Source organism: Aedes albopictus, chromosome 1, assembly GCF_035046485.1.
Source record: "Aedes albopictus strain Foshan chromosome 1, AalbF5, whole genome shotgun sequence".
Classification (NCBI taxonomy): Eukaryota; Metazoa; Arthropoda; class Insecta; order Diptera; family Culicidae; genus Aedes; species Aedes albopictus.
This window is the reverse complement of record NC_085136.1, coordinates 131,005,764-131,027,678: the sequence shown is the minus strand read 5'-3', so window position 1 is coordinate 131,027,678 and position 21,915 is coordinate 131,005,764. Positions and strand designations below refer to the sequence as shown.

Sequence of the window (21,915 nt, the reverse complement as noted above, 5' to 3'; positions counted from 1 at the left end):
TTTGGATTGGATTTGGATTGGATTTGGATTGGATTTGGATTGGATTTGGATTGGATTTGGATTGGATTTGGATTGGATTTGGATTGGATTTGGATTGGATTTGGATTGGATTTGGATTTGGATTAGATTTGGATTGGATTTGGATTGGATTTGGATTGGATTTGGATTGGATTTGGATTGGATTTGGATTGGATTTGGATTGGATTTGGATTGGATTTGGATTGGATTTGGATTGGATTTGGATTGGATTTGGATTGGATTTGGATTGGATTTGGATTGGATTTGGATTGGATTTGGATTGGATTTGGATTGGATTTGGATTGGATTTGGATTGGATTTGGATTGGATTTGGATTGGATTTGGATTGGATTTGGATTGGATTTGGATTGGATTTGGATTGGATTTGGATTGGATTTGGATTGGATTTGGATTGGATTTGGATTGGATTTGGATTGGATTTGGATTGGATTTGGATTGGATTTGGATTGGATTTGGATTGGATTTGGATTGGATTTGGATTGGATTTGGATTGGATTTGGATTGGATTTGGATTGGATTTGGATTGGATTTGGATTGGATTGGATTTGGATTGGATTTGGATTGGATTTGGATTGGATTTGGATTGGATTTGGATTGGATTTGGATTGGATTTGGATTGGATTTGGATTGGATTTGGATTGGATTTGGATTGGATTTGGATTGGATTTGGATTGGATTTGGATTGGATTTGGATTGGATTTGGATTGGATTTGGATTGGATTTGGATTGGATTTGGATTGGATTTTGATTGGATTTTGATTGGATTTGGATTGGATTTGGATTGGATTTGGATTGGATTTGGATTGGATTTGGATTGGATTTGGATTGGATTTGGATTGGATTTGGATTGGATTTGGATTGGATTTGGATTGGATTTGGATTGGATTTGGATTGGATTTGGATTGGATTGGGATTGGATTTGGATTGGATTTGGATTAAATTTGGATTGGATTTGGATTGGATTTGGATTGGATTTGGATTTGGATTGGATTGGGATTGGATTTGGATTGGATTTGGATTAAATTTGGATTGGATTTGGATTGGATTTGGATTGGATTGGGATTGGATTTGGATTGGATTTGGATTAAATTTGGATTGGATTTGAATTGGATTTGGATTGGATTTGGATTGGATTTGGATTGGATTTGGATTGGATTTGGATTGGATTTGGATTGGATTTGGATTGTATTTGGATTGGATTTGGATTGGATTTGGATTGGATTTGGATTGGATTTGGATTGGATTTGGATTGGATTTGGCTTGGATTTGGATTGGATTTGGATTGGATTTGGATTGGATTTGGATTGGATTTGGATTGGATTTGGATTGGATTGGATTTGGATTGGATTTCGATTGGATTTGGATTGGATTTGGATTGGATTTGGATTGGATTTGGATTGGATTTGGATTGGATTTGGATTGGATTTGGATTGGATTTGGATTGGATTTGGATTGGATTTGGATTGGATTTGGATTGGATTTGGATTGGATTTGGATTGGATTTGGATTGGATTTGGATTGGATTTGGATTGGATTTGGATTGGATTTGGATTGGATTTGGATTGGATTTGGATTGGATTTGGATTGGATTTGGATTGGATTTGGATTGGATTTGGATTGGATTTGGATTTGGATTGGATTTGGATTGGATTTGGATTGGATTTGAATTGGATTTGGATTGGATTTGGATTGGATTTGGATTGGATTTGGATTGGATTTGGATTGGATTTGGATTGGATTGGATTTGGATTGGATTTGGATTGGATATGGAATGGATTTGGATTGGATTTGGATTGGATTTGGATTGGATTTGGATTGGATTTGGATTGGATTTGGATTGGATTTGGATTGGATTTGGATTGGATTTGGATTGGATTTGGATTGGATTTGGATTGGATTTGGATTGGATTTGGATTGGATTTGGATTGGATTTGGATTGGATTTGGATTGGATTTGGATTGGATTTGGATTGGATTTGGATTGGATTTGGATTGGATTTGGATTGGATTTGGATTGGATTTGGATTGGATTTGGATTGGATTTGGATTGGATTTGGATTGGATTTGGATTGGATTTGGATTGGATTTGGATTGGATTTGGATTGGATTTGGATTGGATTTGGATTGGATTTGGATTGGATTTGGATTGGATTTGGATTGGATTTGGATTGGATTTGGATTGGATTTGGATTGGATTTGGATTGGATTTGGATTGGATTTGGATTGGATTTGGATTGGATTTGGATTGGATTTGGATTGGATTTGGATTGGATTTGGATTGGATTTGGATTGGATTTGGATTGGATTTGGATTGGATTTGGATTGGATTTGGATTGGATTTGGATTGGATTTGGATTGGATTTGGATTGGATTTGGATTGGATTTGGATTGGATTTGGATTGGATTGGATTTGGATTGGATTTGGATTGGATTTGGATTGGATTTGGATTTGGATTGGATTTGGATTGGATTTGGATTGGATTTGGATTGGATTTGGATTGGATTTGGATTGGATTTAGATTGGATTTGGATTGGATTTGGATTGGATTTGGATTGAATTTGGATTGGATTTGGATTGGATTTGGATTGGATTTGGATTGGATTTGGATTGGATTTGGATTGGATTTGGATTGGATTTGGATTGGATTTGGATTGGATTTGGATTGGATTTGGATTGGATATTGGAATGGATTTGGATTGGATTTGGATTGGATTTGGATTGGATTTGGATTGGATTTGGATTGGATTTGGATTGGATTTGGATTGGATTTGGATTGGATTTGGATTGGATTTGGATTGGATTTGGATTGGATTTGGATTGGATTTGGATTGGATTTGGATTGGATTTGGATTGGATTTGGATTGGATTTGGATTGGATTTGGATTGGATTTGGATTGGATTGGGATTGGATTTTGATTGGATTTTGATTGGATTTGGATTGGATTTTGATTGGATTTGGATTGGATTTGGATTGGATTTGGATTGGATTTGGATTGGATTTGGATTGGATTTGGATTGGATTTGGATTGGATTTGGATTGGATTTGGATTGGATTTGGATTGGATTTGGATTGGATTTGGATTGGATTTGGATTGGATGTGGATTGGATTTGGATTGGATTTGGATTGGATTTGGATTGGATTTGGATTGGATTTGGATTGGATTTGGATTGGATTTGGATTGGATTTGGATTGGATTTGGATTGGATTTGGATTGGATTTGGATTGGATTTGGATTGGATTTGGATTGGATTTGGATTGGATTTGGATTGGATTTGGATTGGATTTGGATTGGATTTGGATTGGATTTGGATTGGATTTGGATTGGATTTGGATTGGATTTGGATTGGATTTGGATTGGATTTGGATTTGGATTGGATTTGGATTGGATTTGGATTGGATTTGGATTGGATTTGGATTGGATTTAGATTGGATTTAGATTGGATTTGGATTGGATTTGGATTGGAGTTGGATTGGGTTTGGATTGGATTTGGATTGCATTTGGATTGGATTTGGATTGGATTTGGATTGGATTTGGATTGGATTTGGATTGGATTTGGATTGGATTTGGATTGGATTTGGATTGGATTAGGATTGGATTTGGATTGGATTTGGATTGGATTTGGATTGGATTTGGATTGGATTTGGATTGGATTTGGATTGGATTCGGATTGGATTTGGATTGGATTTGGATTGGATTTGGATTGGATTTGGATTGGATTTGGATTGGATTTGGATTGGATTTGGATTGGATTTGGATTGGATTTGGATTGGATTTGGATTGGATTTGGATTGGATTTGGATTGGATTTGGATTGGATTTGGATTGGATTTGGATTGGATTTGGATTGGATTTGGATTGGATTTGGATTGGATTTGGATTGGATTTGGATTGGATTTGGATTGGATTTGGATTTGGATTAGATTTGGATTGGATTTGGATTGGATTTGGATTGGATTTGGATTGGATTTGGATTGGATTTGGATTGGATTTGGATTGGATTTGGATTGGATTTGGATTGGATTTGGATTGGATTTGGATTGGATTTGGATTGGATTTGGATTGGATTTGGATTGGATTTGGATTGGATTTGGATTGGATTTGGATTGGATTTGGATTGGATTTGGATTGGATTTGGATTGGATTTGGATTGGATTTGGATTGGATTTGGATTGGATTTGGATTGGATTTGGATTGGATTTGGATTGGATTTGGATTGGATTTGGATTGGATTTGGATTGGATTTGGATTGGATTGGATTTGGATTGGATTTGGATTGGATTTGGATTGGATTTGGATTGGATTTGGATTGGATTTGGATTGGATTTGGATTGGATTTGGATTGGATTTGGATTGGATTTGGATTGGATTTGGATTGGATTTGGATTGGATTTGGATTGGATTTGGATTGGATTTGGATTGGATTTGGATTGGATTTGGATTGGATTTTGATTGGATTTGGATTGGATTTGGATTGGATTTGGATTGGATTTGGATTGGATTTGGATTGGATTTGGATTGGATTTGGATTGGATTTGGATTGGATTTGGATTGGATTTGGATTGGATTTGGATTGGATTTGGATTGGATTTGGATTGGATTTGGATTGGATTGGGATTGGATTTGGATTGGATTTGGATTAAATTTGGATTGGATTTGGATTGGATTTGGATTGGATTTGGATTTGGATTGGATTGGGATTGGATTTGGATTGGATTTGGATTAAATTTGGATTGGATTTGGATTGGATTTGGATTGGATTGGGATTGGATTTGGATTGGATTTGGATTAAATTTGGATTGGATTTGAATTGGATTTGGATTGGATTTGGATTGGATTTGGATTGGATTTGGATTGGATTTGGATTGGATTTGGATTGGATTTGGATTGGATTTGGATTGGATTTGGATTGGATTTGGATTGGATTTGGATTGGATTTGGATTGGATTTGGCTTGGATTTGGATTGGATTTGGATTGGATTTGGATTGGATTTGGATTGGATTTGGATTGGATTTGGATTGGATTGGATTTGGATTGGATTTCGATTGGATTTGGATTGGATTTGGATTGGATTTGGATTGGATTTGGATTGGATTTGGATTGGATTTGGATTGGATTTGGATTGGATTTGGATTGGATTTGGATTGGATTTGGATTGGATTTGGATTGGATTTGGATTGGATTTGGATTGGATTTGGATTGGATTTGGATAGGAATTGGATAGGAATTGGATTGAATTTGAATAGGATACAAACATACCTGCGAATCACTGGAGCTCACTTCGGACGGCTTCTCCGTCACGCTGCTGTCGTCCGGATTTTCGTCGTAGCACTTCAGACTTTCCTCGTCACTGTGATACGCGACGGACGCCGGCGAAGGCCTGGGCGGAGACTTGCCCATAGATGCCGCCGCCGCTGCCGAAGTCTGTGGCTTTCTGCTACCCAGTATCGTACCGGTACGTCGTCCCAACGTACCAGTTCCGTTCAACGTTCCGTTCTGGCTCGTCACTCCATGCCGCGACCGATACAGCTCCAACGCCAGTTCTTGCCGCTCGTCGATCGACATGGCCATCGACTCCTCTAGGGTCTTCTGGGCTTCCTCTGCGAATGCAAATCGATTAGAAACCTTCACATCTCCTAACTTTCCTTCAAATCTAAACTTACGTTTGTACTTGTAACTCTTGCTCTTCACGCACAGCACCGCAATCACCATAATAATAATGATAATGGAAGTGGCCGCCAGGGCTACCATGAACCACGTCTGCCGGTAGAAAGGCTTCTGCTGCAGGTATCCGTACTCCAGGTACAGTTTGGACGGCGTCAGGATGGCATCGTCCGAGTAGACGGGACAACTGATTCCGTACCGGTTATAGGCTATGACTCGGAACTTGTAGGCCGTCGACGGAAGCAAACTCTGGAAGCTGACGGTGAACTCCTGGATGGGACCATTGGTCGTGCGGGCTACCGTTTCCCATCGGGTGTCGTCTGGTTGGGGTTGAGGAAGGAATGGGTCAAATATCGGTGAATTCTGTGCATCCATCCTTACTCGTGGAAGTGTTAACATCAAGATGCCTTAAACTAAGTGTAAATTTGAACAACGTAGGGTCTGGGACCATTTGGGCAGGAGCACCTATTTTGGGCACTTGCTACTATAACTCAGTCAATTTTGAACCGATTGACCTGATTTTTGAAACACGATCAGATACGCACAGTATCTAGCCATGTGCAAAAATTCAAATCAATCGGTTTGAAATTGACTGAGTTATAGCAGCAAGTGCCCAAAATAGGTGCTCCTGCCCAAATGGTCCCAGACCCTACATAGAAAGCTTAATACTAGGAAAAGTTAATTATTTGTTCTTTGATGACGACGACAAATGCATATTAGAAGCGATTCTTTTGAAGCAACAGGTACATACACAAGATTAAAGGAGCAAAATGAGGTAGATGTGTGCAGTTGACAACCCTGTAGTTCAGGTAGACCATCCCGCGACTTCCGTTACCATAAGAGCTCGAAGATGTCGAAAATGCAAAGTATATATCTTATTGTATATCCGACTGCGGGGATGACGAGAGTTGAATGTGCTCACATTGTGCGGCTTTGCCATCGTCCACTCGGCAGCGAATCTGGTGTGCTGGTTATAGTACGTGACTTTCACGCCGAGGACCTGGGATCGAATCCCACTCCGGACAAACTCACAAAACGAGAGTTCTTCCTTCGGAAGGCAAGTAAAGCGTGGTCCTGAGATAAACCAGCCTAGAGCTAAAAATCTCGTTAATACAGATAAAAGAAATCGTCCACTCGGATCGGCAAGCATATAGCGATCCTGTCCGGTATTCCCAGCTACGATCGATCATTAACGTTATCACGGTGCTCCATTTACCGTTATTATAAAATAAAATATACCATCAAAACCTGAAACGCCATTCTCTTTATCTATCTATCCTACACCTCTGGACAAATTTTTAAAATCATCGTTGGGCGAAATTTTGAGTTACGCCCTTTTAAAGGGCCTAACCTCTAAAAAATCGAGTTTTCTATAGAATAACACCACATTTCATAACAGAATCATGAATTAAAGGCATCAATAACAGAAATTACCATGAACAACATTGAAATTTGGTAGTATGCATCCATATGAATATCGGTGGAGTGCATTTTGTATCAAAATTTGTAATTACGTCAATATACGGTAGAAGTTCTTAGGGCCTATAGAAAACATTACATTGGTGTAATAAATTCAATTAAAAGTATATTGTATTGTGATTCCATATGTCAGAAGATGTTCATATTACTCTCCGTCAAGGCAATAGTATTTACATGCTCAGCACCAGCATTTCAAAAGGACGTAACTGATCTTTAAAATAATATCTTTTCCCATAGCTGAAGATCGTATCTCATCTTTCCCAGGACACCAACAACCACTATCGGAAAGAATTGCTTTTCCTCCGTCCAGTAGTGGTTGTAGATTGCAACGGAGAGAAAAAGGTTTGGTTTCGGCCAGCAGTTTCGCCATTTTGAAATTTTAGCACCGATATATGAAGAGCGTACACTCTCTATACAGAAAATCTGCTTTTAAAAACAATAGTCAAAATTTGTCAAAAATATTGGTTATGACCAACCATTTTTTTTTCATCAAACTGCACACTGATGTCCATAGCCATGTTTAAGAAAGTCTGATTATAATCAAAATAGCAGGTTATGTTGTGCAGCTATCACAATTTTTCAAACCTACGTCCAGAAAGAATCACGAATAGGGATGTAGTACCGGTAATACCGGTACCGAAAATACCGGTACTGGGCCACCTCCAGTACTGGTACTTTCGGTACTGGAGAACTGATCCATTTTGCTGTGAAGTAAACAAGTTATCTCGGTCATATGTGTCACTAACATTTCAAGACAATTGCAAGTTTTAAAATCTTCAACAATATTCTCTATATAACTAAAGTAAATGGGTATTACACATATAACTGCTGTCGTGGTAAACATGGGAAATCTCAAGTTTAAGGTTTTGAAGCAAAATAGATCATCAGTTACCTTCTTTTTAGGTTGAGAGGACATCATATGGTTCTATTGAAAAAAATGTGAACTAAATTTGATATTACAAAAGATTTTTTTTCTTATTATTCAGTACTGACAGTATGAACACTAGTATGCTTCCTGGCTCGATGATGGTTCTTATTAATTTGTGGCTTGTGAAGCCACTATCTTTCCCTTATCTTTCGGTTCTGTGCGTACGTAGTAGTACAGAAGGCCGAAGGCCAATGTAAAAGGTTGGCATGTTCAGCCAGAACCGATTCCGCTCCCGTCACCATACCGTTATCATTGCTTTTTGGGGTTTAAGGAATATCTACCAGTACCGGTATTTTACCGGTACTACCGGTACTGGATACTATAGTACCGAAATACCGGTACTCGCCAAAAGTGGTCGGTACTGCGACCCCTAATCACGAAGTAGATCAAAACTGAAAACAGTGCTGTAATGGTTCATTACACAACGCAAATCAGTGCTGTAATGAACCATTACAGCACTGCTAATTTGGTATGGGAAAGGAGGCCTTTTCCTGGCAGATTTGCGTGAGGTAAAATAGCCTATTACGATGAGAAATTGCAAAAAAAAATCATAGCAAGGAACTGGAGAGGAAGAAGGCACTGCTGAAGCAGCTGACGAATAACGCATTGCAAAGTGTCATCACCGCGCTTTAACGAACTATCCATCGTGTTCGGCGAGGTCAACAATGTGACAGCATACGAAGCCACAGGTGACAGCATCCGCTATACCCGTATTCTACAGTTCTAAGACTACGACTACGGGTCCTGCTGGCTAGTATTTATTAGATCGGTCTCTATCATCACTGCTACTTGGAGTGCCTTCGTACGTACATTTTCGGGTTCTCACGAGTTTATTGTATGAAGGTATGAAGGCACTGCTATACCATCTATGCCTTTGTATGGGGGGGGGGGGGGATAACTCTCGTCAAATCAGTGCATACCCAATTAGCACACATGCTTCTTTAAGGAGTTTGGTGGATGAAATCTGCAAACCGATGAGTCGATAAATAGAGTGTCCAACACAGCTCTGGTCCTCACAAGTTCCTTTCTCATGCTTCCACGGGTCAAGCGAAGACAAAGACCTCCAGCTAAGAAATGTGTGCTTAGTTGGTAGTTCAGCCTGGGCACTGTTGTCCTTCTGACTGCAGCTAAATTGAGGAGGTACGATCCGAGCGTCTGTTCACCAAGGAGGTGTGGCTCAAACAGTGGCTGTTCTGGCATCCAGCGGCTGAGTAAGAAACGCTGCACCACGCCCAGCTAGATCCAAGGTGGTAGCCCCATCAGCGTGGTCGTCCCAGTGTTTGTTGGGACGTTGAATAGAACTCACACGATGGCTCTCCGGCGAGACACCACCAATGAACTGGGAACAGGTAGGGAAGTGGAATCATCTCGGCAGGGGTCCTATTTTGGGCACTTTTCTACTATAACTCAGCAAATTCTGAACCAATTGACACAATTTTTGGAACGCGATGAGATACGTATAGTATCTAGCCGTGTGCAAAATTTCAAGTCAATTGGTTTGGAATTGACTGAGTTATAGCGAAGAGTGCCCAAAATACCGGCCGCTGCCCAAGTGGTTCGCTACCCTATTATAGTGTTGGGCAAGATGCGACAACGTGTGATCAGGTGGCAGCCGATCAACGCAAGGATGTGTGTGCATGTTGAGAGTTAAGGGCCGTTTCTTCAACTAACGCATCATCAACGTCCACTGCCCACACGAAGGGAGACCCGATGACGAGAAAGAAGCGTTCTACGCGCAGTTAGAGATACGATGGTTGCTCGCCGCGTGACGTGGAAATCGTTGTCGGCGACATGAATGCGCAGGTAGGAAGGGAGACCGGTAATCGGGCGAAACAGCCTGCACGCCGTATCGAATGATAACGGCCAGCGATGCGTAAACTTTGCAGCCTCCCGTGGTATAGTAGTCCGAAGCACCTTCTTCCCCCGCCACAAAGCCACCTGGAGATCACTCGACCATCAAACAGAAAACCAAATCGACGGTAAATTCTTCTCAGATATAACCAACATCCGCACATACCGCAGTGCGAATATAGATTCGGATCACTACTTAGTCGCTGTATGCATGCACTCAAAACTTTCGACATTTATCACCACGCGTCGAAGTCGAACGCCGCGGCTCAACATCGAGCAACTTCGTAACGTAGAAGTGGCTCAAGACTACGCACAGCAGTTAGCAGTGGCCCTACCAACGGAAGAGCAGCTTAGCGCAGCTACACTTGAAGATGGCTGGAGGGACATCCGATCCGCCATAGGTAATACCTCGGCTACAGCACTAGGCTTCGCGACTCCGAATCACAGAAACGACTGGTACGACGGCGAATGTGAACAGTTGAAAAACGAGAAGAATGCAGCATGGGCGAGAATACTGCAACACCGTACGAGAGCGAATGAGGCACGTTACAAACAGGCGCGGAACAGGCATAACTCATTCTTCCGGATGAATAAGCGCCAGCAGGAAGAACGAGATCGCGAAGCGATGGAAGAGCTGTACCGCGCTAAGGAAACACGAAAGTTCTACGAGAAGCTGAACCGCTCGCGCAGAGGCTTTGTGCCACAAGCCGACATGTGCCGAGATAATCACGGGAATATTCTCACGAGCGAGCGTGAGGTGGTCGAGAGGTGGCGGCAGCATTAGGATGAGCACCTCAATGGCGACGTTGCAAGTACCGAAGGTGGCGTGGTAACAGATCTAAGAGTATGTGCACAGGACGAAAGACTTCCGGCCCCTGACCTTCAATAGATTGAGGAGGAGGTTGGCCGGTTGAAAAACAACAAAGCCGCTGGAGCAGATCAACTACCAAGCGAGCTTCTAAAATACGGTGGAGAAGCACTGGTGAGAGCACTACACTGGGTCGTTACCAAGATTTGGGAGGAGGAAGTATTACCGAAGGAATGGATGGAAGGTATCGTGTGTCCCATCTACAAAAAGGGCGACAAGTTGGATTGCGGGAACTACCGCGCGATCACACTACTGAGCGCTGCCTACAAGATACTCTCTCAAATTTTATGCCGCTGTCTATCCCGATTGCAAGAGAATTCGTGGGGTAATATCAGGCTGGATTTATGGGTGAACGCGCTACAACGGACCAGATGTTCGCCATCCGTCAGGTGTTGCAGAAATGCCGCGAATACAACGTGCCAACACATCACTTGTTCATCGATTTCAAATCGGCGTATGATACAATCGATCGAGAACAGCTATGGCAGATTATGCACGAATATGGATTCCCGGATAAACTGATACGATTAATCAAGGTGACGATGGATCGAGTGATGTGCGAAGTTCGAGTACCAGGGACACTCTCGAGTCCCTTCGAATCTCGCAAAGGGTTACGGCAAGGTGATGGTCTTTCGTGCTTGCTGTTCAACATTGCGATACAAGGTGTAAACACGAGTGGGACGATTTTCACGAATTCCGTTCAGCTGCTTGGTTTCGCTGATGATATTGATATTATACCCCGTAAATTTGAGACGATGGCGGAAACGTACATCCGACTAAAGAGTGAAGCCAGGCCAATCGGATTAGTCATGTGTCGAAAACAAAGTACATGATGCCAAAGAGCACTGGGGAGGAATCACCGCGCCCGTTACCCCGAATTTCTATCGATGGTGATGAAATCGAAGTGGTTGAAGAATTCGTGTGCTTCGGTTCACTGGTGACCGCCGACAACGACACCAGCAGAGAAATTTTGCCGTCACACGAAGTTAACTATGTACTATGTATCTACAAATCGCTGATTGGCCGGTGGTCCTCTATGGGCACGAAACATGGACCAACTCGCCAGAGGACCAACTCGCCCTTGGAGTTTTCGAACGGAAGGTGTTGCTTATGCTCCATCTACGGCGGAGTGCAGATGGAAGACGGAATTCGGAAAAGGCGAATGAGCTGCACGAGCTGCATCAGCTGCTGAGAGAATCAGCCAGTGTCCGCATCGGGAGGTTACGGTGGACGGGTCACGATTTTTGGATGTCGGATAGCAACCCGATAAAATGCTTCTCGAGAGCCATCCGACCGGTGCAAGGAGACGTGGTGCGCAGCGAGCTAGGTGAGTCGATCAAGTGGAGGACGATTTGCGGACGCTTCGCAGAGTGCGGAACTGGAGACGCACAGAGTGGAGACGACTCCTGCGTACAGCAAAGGCGACTCGGGACTTAGTCTAACCGGTAGGGTAAGTAAGTAATGAACAAGTCAGAAGCCAAGGAGGTGCTGAGCTTGGCGTGTAACGAACAAAACCACGAGGTTAAAGATTGTGCGACGTTTACAAGGTGGGATTTAGATACCTGTTATAAAGCCATCCAAAATCATCACCTCTGTAAATAGCGCGTGTCTACGAAAACACGGCCGGTGTCCTTGCAAGGTACAAGTGGTTTCCAGCGTAAACCTAATTTTCTTCGACCAAGAAAGGTCACAATGAATACAGCGAAGCAGGGCGATACTTCTGAAGAAAGGCTAAACGCGCACCACGCTACCTAGAAAACTGCACAATCTATAAGAATCCTGACAAAACGCACGGTTCACCCTAAAAAACGCAAGGACGGTTTCTAGCCTCAACCTATCGAAATAGACGCTGAAGTAGTTAACACAGCAATATACTCATCTCCGGGATCTCCCGGTCACCAACTATGACGGCAGCAATAACGGGTCCTAATCGGTTCGAACAATGGCAGCCTGACTGCAACATTGAGCCTGAGTGAGGGCCAACTAGGCAACCCTCTGGCCAGCTAGTCACGGCTCGGTTGATCGAACTATGGCTATAATACTGAAGGAGAGAGCGCGAAGAACTGCACGCTGCACGACAGGTAAGCCACGACCTTCATTAACTCGTCAAGCAAGGTTTCATGGTCGTAGGCATCGGGGATAAGCATCGGGTACAACGGTAGACCAGTGAGTATCCGGAGAACGACTATGTCGACGAGCCAAAATAAGAAGAAATGGGATCTACGGATCTTGCCGTGAGGAACCTGAAGAAGCCGAGAAAGATTGTGCTTGTTTGGAACGCAGCGGCAACATTAGGGAGAGTGTCTTTCAACTCCGTGCTCCTCAAGGGACCAAATCTGCCGACCCCTTTTGTTTCGGTGCTGTGCAAATGTTGTGAAGGCTTGTGAAGACTTGAAGTAAATGTTCAGGATTCGCACAGGAAGACGCTGCTTCAAGAACCGTAACGCGAAGGAACGCGAATTTTCTGGGAGCCAGATGAGAAATACATTTTCAGATCGAAGCCATCGATCAACAGCTACTGGAATCTAAACCAACACAAAAAGGACCTTCAACCATCCATTAACGCTACACTTTGGCGACTCTTGGGAGTGACTCGTAAGGTCTATCAACAAGACTAAATCGTTTGATGAAAACACGGACAACCGTCCTTGCTTTACGGTAGCTACGCAAGTAGCCGAGAATGTTCAAAGCTTCTAATATCTTGGTAGTCAAATGTCTGTCGGAACCTAGAATGACAAAGGTGCACAGATCAAGAAGGCGATGGTTCATGAAAAGGATGGAAAAACAATCAGATTAGTCGCTGCACTGAAATTCGAACGTTCAACTCAAAACGTTAGATCTGTGCTGCTGTATGCCAGTGAAATCTGGTATGTATCAGTGGAATACACTTGACGGCTTCAGATGTTTAGGGTACACAATCCAAGTATGGTACTTCGTACATAAGACTGCAACCAAGCAAGATATCGCGTTAAAAGTAGACCCAAATGCTCATGAAGGAGTTTTGCCTCAACAAGACAACGAGGATTCGAGGGGAAGCCATGGAGGAATGTTAAGGAAGTTTAAGGGTGACCTGGAAATGTTACCGAGGGGCAGCGCTGAGAGGGTTATCAAGGGGCTCTAGGGTATTTCATATTGGCTTCAAGGTGTTTTTAATGAATTTCAGGGAGATTTCAGGGGAGTTTTAAGGGGTTTCAGGAGGATTTCAGTGGGTTCCACGGAATTAAAGGGGAATCAGGGCGTTTCATGGGGCTTCAGAGGTTTTCGTGAGAATTTCAGAGATGTTTCAGGATAGTTCAGGTGATTCCAAGAGCTTTTAGAGAATTTCAGGGAGGCACAAGTTTCAAAAGGGATGAGTTTTAGTTGGTTTGAGAAGAGTTTCAGAGAGTTTCCGGGGACGTTAGGAGTGATTCAGGATAGTTAGGGTGCATTTACAAATGCTGCAGCACATGATTTCCCAAACTGTAGGTCACGACCCCGCAGGGGAGTCACCGGTTTTCATCTAGGGGGTCGCGAGGAACAGTAGAAGTTATTGTAACAGACAACCAATGAGGGAATTTCTATGATAGGTCGCGAAAAGTACGTCTGCTGGTAAGAGGGGGTCACGCACCTGAAAGTTTGGGAACCTATGGTGCAGTATTTTTCGGTCAATTTTCAACACCCCCCTCCCCCTCGTAGCCTATTTTACCAAACCTTCGTAGTCAATTCAGAGACTCCTCCTTCCCCCTCAAATGCAACGTCATTTAAAGACGGAAAATTGCAGAGGATGTGAAGACCACTAGTAACGTTGGTAGATAGGATGGCCTTTACTCAAAGGAGTTTTTGGGAACCCGAAACAGCTATTGAATTCACCTCTTGATAGAATGTTTTGAGGCTATGTAGAAGGGAATAGACTTTGTTCATAAACCTTCAGAAGGTAGTTACGCTTGTGATTCTTAGGGACAATTCCATTATTGCTATAGTACTCAAAAATTGATAAAACTTGATCTTATGTGAGTACTTATAAGCCATATTATAGGCACTAGTAGATTCGATCGCCCATACTGTAAGTAGTTCTCAAACATAATTCAGATTCTATTATTTTTAAGCTCATTTACTTTGAAACAAATTTAGTAGGTAAGTACAAATCAAATCCAGTAGAGCTGCTAAATAGAATCTCGTTAAATGTATAACGTGATGGAGAGTTATTAAATGATAATCTAACATGCAACAGTTATTTAAACCAGTCAATAAAGAATAGAACATTACATTGTACATGCATTGACACAGATTTCAGACACGAAACACTATTTTTCCATTAAAAGTCACGAACATATTTTTTTCTTGATCTGAACGAGTAATGAGTACGAACGGAATAAAAATTGAATATCTGTCCATGTGATACTTTCGATAACAAACTTGCAACTTATACGAACGAACCAGCCAGTGTGCCACAGTGACAAATAAAAATGTTACAGGAGCGGGATGCGATGTCAGATAACGTATTAATCACGTGCCACGAACAACAACAGGTTTAATGGTTCAAAAGCATGGACGGAAGCCCAACGAACAAAAGTGTGAGAATCGCGAAAGAAGTGCACAAATGAGGACGACACAACCAACAACGGTTAAACATTCGTATCCTTGCGTGTGCGCTTTTGCTGAACCCTCTGATAGCAGCAGCAGCAGCAGTACTTACGATTGTAATATTGCTCCATATCTTCATTGGTGGTTCGGTTGCCATTGCAGTTCATATATTTTTCGCGCGCGCATTTAGTCATTCGCAAAAGGGATTATATTTACAGAAACAAAAACCGCCCCCGCCCGCCGTCACGAACGCCACGTGGTAGGGAGACAGCGCATAATTGATGACGGCCAACCACCATAAAGTTCCACCAAGCGGAGAGGGAGGTTAGGTGGCATTCGCGAGTTTTTTGCGATAGGGTAAGCAAGAAAGTGGGAGGAAAAATGGGAAGAGAGAGAAAATCGTTGAATGGTTTTTACTACTTTGTTTGTTTCCTGATAAACTTCCCGACTGCATGCAATCGTTTACCCTAACACCTGATTCTAGCTTATTTAAACACTCTTTTGTACAGCCGTTTCCGGTTGTACCGGAACTAGAAATCACTTACCTCGTTTCTTGGTTTCAATGTAGTATCCCAGAATGGGTCCCTTGCCGGATGGTCCGTTTAGCCAGGCCATATCGACGCTGGCTTGCGATTTGGAAAGCTGGAGATCTCGTGGCGATACCGGGGAACCGTCTTGGGGTCCAGTTGTGACGTTCCCGCTCACTGCCGGACCGTAATCGATGGTCTGGGCACGTACCGTGAAGGTATAGGTTACCTCTTCTTCCAGGTTCTGGATGATCAAACTGGTGCCGGAGACCTTCTGTTTGACTTGTTTGCTGAATTCTGCGAATGGGATGAGATCAGTGAAGAGAATTGTCAGACAAAAGAGGCACAAAACAAGCAACAAAGAAGGTGCGACGATTAGTCTTTATCCCTACTGGTGACAGATAATGATATGATCTCGAAATTTTTTGTTGCAGACAAAACGGAGGCTGAATTTGTTGAGTACTTATCAATTCGTGAATAATCAATTATTACTAACCCAAAGCCGAAACTGTTTGATGATAGAGCTTCACCAGAGTTGCAGTGTTTACCGACTCGAAGTTACCGTTCGAAAATCGCAATGCAAGGCTTAAAAATCTCTAAACTCGTGATGTACGATGTTAATCCCATTATTTTCAAGTTGGGACAAACTTATGTCGCATGGGTTGTTTTGTCGCAACAAATACAGGTTGCGACATTGTCATTATTGTTGCGCGATGGTTGAATTTTGATTCACTGGATGAGATACATGAGGTTAGATCTTTTATTCCGACTTTCAGGGAACGTGATTGGCCTAGATAGAAATTTGTCGAGATACATTATTTTTAAAATTCCCAACTATATTTTCCAGAAATTCTTTCTGAAGTTGTTCTATAAGTTCATGTAAAAGTCATATCTAAGCCATATTAAGGTACTCAAACAGAGGAGTCAAGGATTCTGGGGGGGGGTTTCAAAAGCATTGTAGAGAGTTTCAGAGGATTTCCGACGGGTTTTGTAGGCGTTACAGGTACGGCGGTTTCCAAAGGTCTCGTAGCGCTGCATGGGGTCCGAGTGGGTCTTAAGGGAGTTTCGGAGCCATTTCAGGAAGTCTCAGAGCATTTTAGGCTGGTTTCAGGGGCGTAGCGGAGGCGTTTTTGAGGGTTTCGGAGATTCTCAGGTGCGTTACATAGGGTACGAGAGAGTTCAAGGGGGATTTTGTAGGCATTTCAGGAAGTTTCAGAGCGTTTTCGGCGACATTCAGAGATGTTAAAGAAGCGTTACGGAGAAGTTTGCGGAGGTTTCGAAGCCTCTCAGGTGCGTTACAGGGGAATTTTGGAGGCATTCAAGGAAGTTTCAGATCATTTTTGGCCAGATGCAGAGGCGTTACAGAAGAGTTTTCGGGGGTTTCGGAGCCTCTCAGGTGCGTTACTTGAGGTCAGAGGGGGTTTAAAGGGGATTTTAGAGGTATTTCAAGAAGTTTCAGAGCTTCTTCGGCAAGATTCAGAGGTGTTGCAGAAGCGTTCGAGGGAGTTTTCGGAGGTTTCGAAGCCTCTCAGGCACGTTAGGGGGATTTTGAAGGCATATCAGGAAGTTTCAGAGCATTTTATACCAAATTCAGAGGCGTTACAAAAGCGTTACAGAGGGGTTTTGGAGCATCTCAGATGCGTTACATGGGGTCCGAGGGGGTTTAAGGGGAATCTCAGAAACATTTCAGGAAGTTACAGAGCGTTTTCGGCGGGATTCAGAGGCGTTACGCAGGCGTTTTCAGGGGTTTCGAAGCCTCTCAGGTGCGTTCCATGGGTCCGAGGGGGTTTAAGGAGGATTTTTAAGGGCATTTAAGGAAGTTTCAGAGTATTTTCGGCGTGATTCAGAGGCGGTACGTAGGTGTTTTCAGGGATTCCGGAGCCATTCAGGTGCGTTACGTGGGGTCTGAGGGGGTTTCAGAGGGATCTTGGAGGCATTCCAGGAAGTTCAGAAGATTTTAGAGAATCCATCACACTATATTTCGAAACGCCCCTGAGATACCCTTTGATATTAGAGTGTTCTTAAGACCCCCTGATACGACCTGACCTAAAATGCCACGAAACGCCCCTAAAACCTCCAAAATCCCATTGAAACGCCCTTAAAATCATCATAATCAATTTGAAATGTCTCTGAAAGCCCCTCTAAACCCCCTGAAACGCACCTGCAAACCCCTTGAAACCTCTAGGAACACCCTAAATATGATCCTGAAATACCCTGAAATTCTCTTAAATAATTCCAAAATACCTTAAAACCCCCCATCAAATCCCTTGCAACACCCTTTAAAGGCTCCAGAGACCCCTTGAGTTGCCCTTAAGCCCCTTGAAGCGTCCCTAAACCCCCTTAATACTATTTAAATGCCCCTGAGTTGCCCGTGATCCCATTAAAACGGCAACAAATCTTGACAAAACGCCCTTAAAAGACTCCTGAAAGCCTCTGAAATAATCCCTTGAAACGCCGGAAGCAATCCTGGAAGATGTAGAAACGCTTGAAGGAATCACTGGAGTATTTCCGGGCAGAACTTTTGAAGGAATATCGTTAGAAATTCCGGGAATTTTTTTCCAAGTTTACGATGGAATCTCTGGCACCTTGTGGAACCTAGGATAATCTCTAATGGATCCTTAGAGAAATTTGTAGAGAAATCACGGCAGAAATTCTTGGAGGTATCCTGAGTGGAATTCCGGTAGAAATCTCTGAACGAATTTCGGATCAGGAGTTCTTGAAGGTATTTTGCGACGAATCCCAGTAAAGATCTCTGGGCAAATCGTGGTAGGAGAACCTGGAGAAATTCCTTGAAATTCCTAGGAGAATCCTAGAGGAATCTCTGAAAGAACGCCGGAGTTATCTCACAGAAACCCTAGAGGAATCCCTGGAAGAACCGGGGCAATTCCGAGGGAAATCCTAAACGTAGCTTGTTAGAGTTCCCGATGGAAATGCATGGGAGACTCCCGTGAGGAATTCCGGGAAAATCTCTAGAGAATCCTTGAAAAAATCCCAGAATAAAGACAAGATTTTTTGAGGTATCCTAGAACAAATCCCGATAGGGATCTCTGGACCAATCGTGGTAGGAATACCTGGAGGAATCTCTTTAGAAATCCCTGGGAGAATCCTAGAGGAATCCCTGAAAGAACGCCGGAGTTATCTCACAGAAAGAGAACTTTGTAGGAAACCTTCAAGAAATGCTAGAAGGAATCGCTGAAGAAATAGCGGGAATCTCCGTAAAAAAAATCCAATAAAAACCTCTAAAGGATTTTGATGATATCCCGGGAGCAATCCGTGGATGAATCCTAAGAAGAATCTCTAAAGGAATTACTAGGGAAACCCCGGGGCAATCCCAAGCGAAACCCTGAACACAGCAAGTTAGGAAGCCCGATTCAAATGCATAGAGGAATTCCATGAGAAATTCAGGGGAAATCTCTAGGGAATCATTGGAGGAATCCCAGGAATACCGACAAGAATTCTTTAAGGTATAGTGGAACGAGCCCCGGTAGAGATCTCTGGAAAAATCGTGGTAGGAATACCTTGAGGAATCTCTCTAGAATTCCCTAGAGGAATCTTCAAGAAATCCCTGGAGAAACACCGAGAGGTATCTCATAAAAAGATAACTTTGTAGGAAACCTTGAAGAAATGCTAGAAAGAATCGCTGGAGGTATACCGGGAATCTCCGTGAGGAAACCCCATAAAAATCTCTGGAGGATTTTGATAATATCCCGGGAGCAATCCATAGAGGAACCATGAGAGGAATCACTAGAGAAATCCCGAGTCAATCCCGAGTCAATCCCATATAAACGTAGCTTGTTAGGAATTCCGATAGAAGTGCACACAAAAATCCCGAAAGGAATCCCAGGGAAATCTCTAGGGAATCCTCGGGGGAATCCCGGTAAGAATCCCGACAGGAAATGTGAGACGAATCCCAATAGAGATCTTCGGACAAATCGTGGTTGGAATACCTGGGGAATTCATCCAGGAATCCCAGGAGGAATCCTGGAGAAATCTCTGGAAGAACACCTAGAGGTATCTCATAAAAAGAGAACCTTGTAGGAACCCTTGAATGCTAGAAAAAAAAAACCGGGAATATCTGTAAGGAAACAGCATGAAAAATCTCTGAAGATATACTGGGGGCATTCCTGGAGGAACACATAGAATAGTCTCTAGAGGAATCGTTAGAAACCCCAAAGGAAACCCTGGACGTATCTTGTTAGAAAACTCGATATAAATGCATAGAGAAACCCCGAGATGAATCCCGGGGAAATCTCAAGGAAATCCATGGAGTAATCCCGGCTGGAGTTCCGAAGGAGTTCTTGGACATATTCTGGAACGAATCCCGGTAGGGATCTTTGAACAAATCGTGGTTGGAATATTTGGAGGAATCTCTTTAAGAATACGTAGAGGAATCCTGGAGAAATTCTTGGAAGAACACCCGGAGATATCTCATGAAATGACAACCTTGTAGAAAACCTTGAAGATTGCTAGAAAGTATGACTGGAGAAATAATGGGAACCTCCATAAGGTAATCTCAAGAAGAATCCCTGGAGAAACCCTGAAAAGAATCTTCAAATGAATCTCTAGAGAAATCCCGGAATAATCCGGAAGCGGGACATCTGGCATAAGGTCGTTTGGCATAAGGACACTTGGCATAAAGACATATTTTTAACGGGTATTTGGCATAATGGACACTTGACATAATCGAAATACACCCTTATTTATTATGCCAAGTGTTCATTATGCCAAGTGACCTAATGCCAAATTACTTTATGCCGAACGACACAGATCCGAAAAATACCAAGGGACCATGAACGTATCTTGTTAAGAATCCCGATAGAAACGGATAAAGGAATCCCATGTAAAATCCCAAGTGACATCCTGGGAGCGGTTCCTGGAAGTATCTCTGGAGAAAAGACTGCGTAGCCGTGTAAATCGTAGATCTCTGGAGAAATTCCGGGGAAATCCCAAAGGGAACTTTTTGATATAAATCCCTGCATGATTCTTGGCTGAAACTCATGAAGGTATCTCTAGGGAATCTCTGGAGCAATCCCGATAGGATTTTCTAAATGAACTCCGACAGGAATTTTCGGAGGTATGGCGGACCAACCCCGGAAGGGATCTTTGGACAAATCTTGGTAATCCTTGTAGATCTCTGGAGAAATTCCGGGGAAATCCCAAGAAGAATATCGTAACAAAATCCCGGGAGCAATCCCTGGAATAATTTCGAGATGAATCCATGAACCCAAGGAATTTCATGGAGGAATCCTGGAGGATCTTGATAGAAATACCTGGAGGAAACCTGTTAAGAATCTCTATAAAAATCCCTATAGGAACCACTGGAGGACTCTTGGTTTAAAACCCAGGAGATGTGAACTTATTGCGCCGATTCTGGAGAAAACTGTCTACCAAATAAGAAGTATTGATCTTGTGAAATTGCCCACCAGTTGGTTGGATGGCCTCATATGCCCAATCTACAAGAAAGGGCACAGACTGGAGTGTGCCAATTACAGAGGGATTACCCTTTTAAATTCGGCGTATAAGATACTGTCGCGCGTCCTGTTCAACAGACTGCGACCTCTTGAGGAGTCCTTCGTCGGCGAATACCAGGCTGGTTTTCGTGAGGGCCGATCAACGACGGATCAAATGTTTACCCTGCGGATGATCCTAGATAAATTTCGGGAATATAACTTGCAGACTCACCATCTGTTCATTGATTTTAAAGCAGCATACGATTCAGTGAAAAGAAATGAGCTTTGGCAGATAATGTCAGAACATGGTTTTCCGGCGAAACTAATTAGGCTGATACGCGCAACGCTGGATGGATCAAAATCAAGTATTCGGATCGCGGACGAAGTGTCTACGTCGTTTGTGACCTTGGATGGATTGAAGCAGGGGGATGCTCTATCAAATTTATTGTTCAACATTGCACTCGAAGGAGCGATTAGGAGGTCAGGCGTGCAGAGGAATGGCTCTATCATCACACGGTCGCACATGCTCCTCGGTTTTGCGGACGA

At 43.0% G+C, this 21,915-nt stretch overlaps 1 protein-coding gene across 5 annotated transcripts in view; it reads right to left on the bottom strand.

Moving 5' to 3' along the window:
- The window catches only part of LOC109422974 (protein sidekick), a 385,272-nt gene that overhangs the window by 10,943 nt on the left and 352,414 nt on the right, over window positions 1–21,915 (bottom strand). For 3 of the 5 annotated variants that reach the window (XM_062845386.1, XM_062845385.1, XM_062845387.1), the window contains 4 exons: window positions 15,938–16,216; window positions 15,505–15,525; window positions 5,703–6,023; window positions 5,299–5,639 (listed from right to left, as the gene is read on the bottom strand). In XM_062845386.1, coding sequence (XP_062701370.1) covers window positions 5,299–5,639; window positions 5,703–6,023; window positions 15,505–15,525; window positions 15,938–16,216 — 962 coding nt within the window. The remainder of the gene's footprint in view (window positions 1–5,298; window positions 5,640–5,702; window positions 6,024–15,504; window positions 15,526–15,937; window positions 16,217–21,915) is intronic. The other 2 variants (XM_019697875.3, XM_062845388.1) reach the window with 1 other exon arrangement.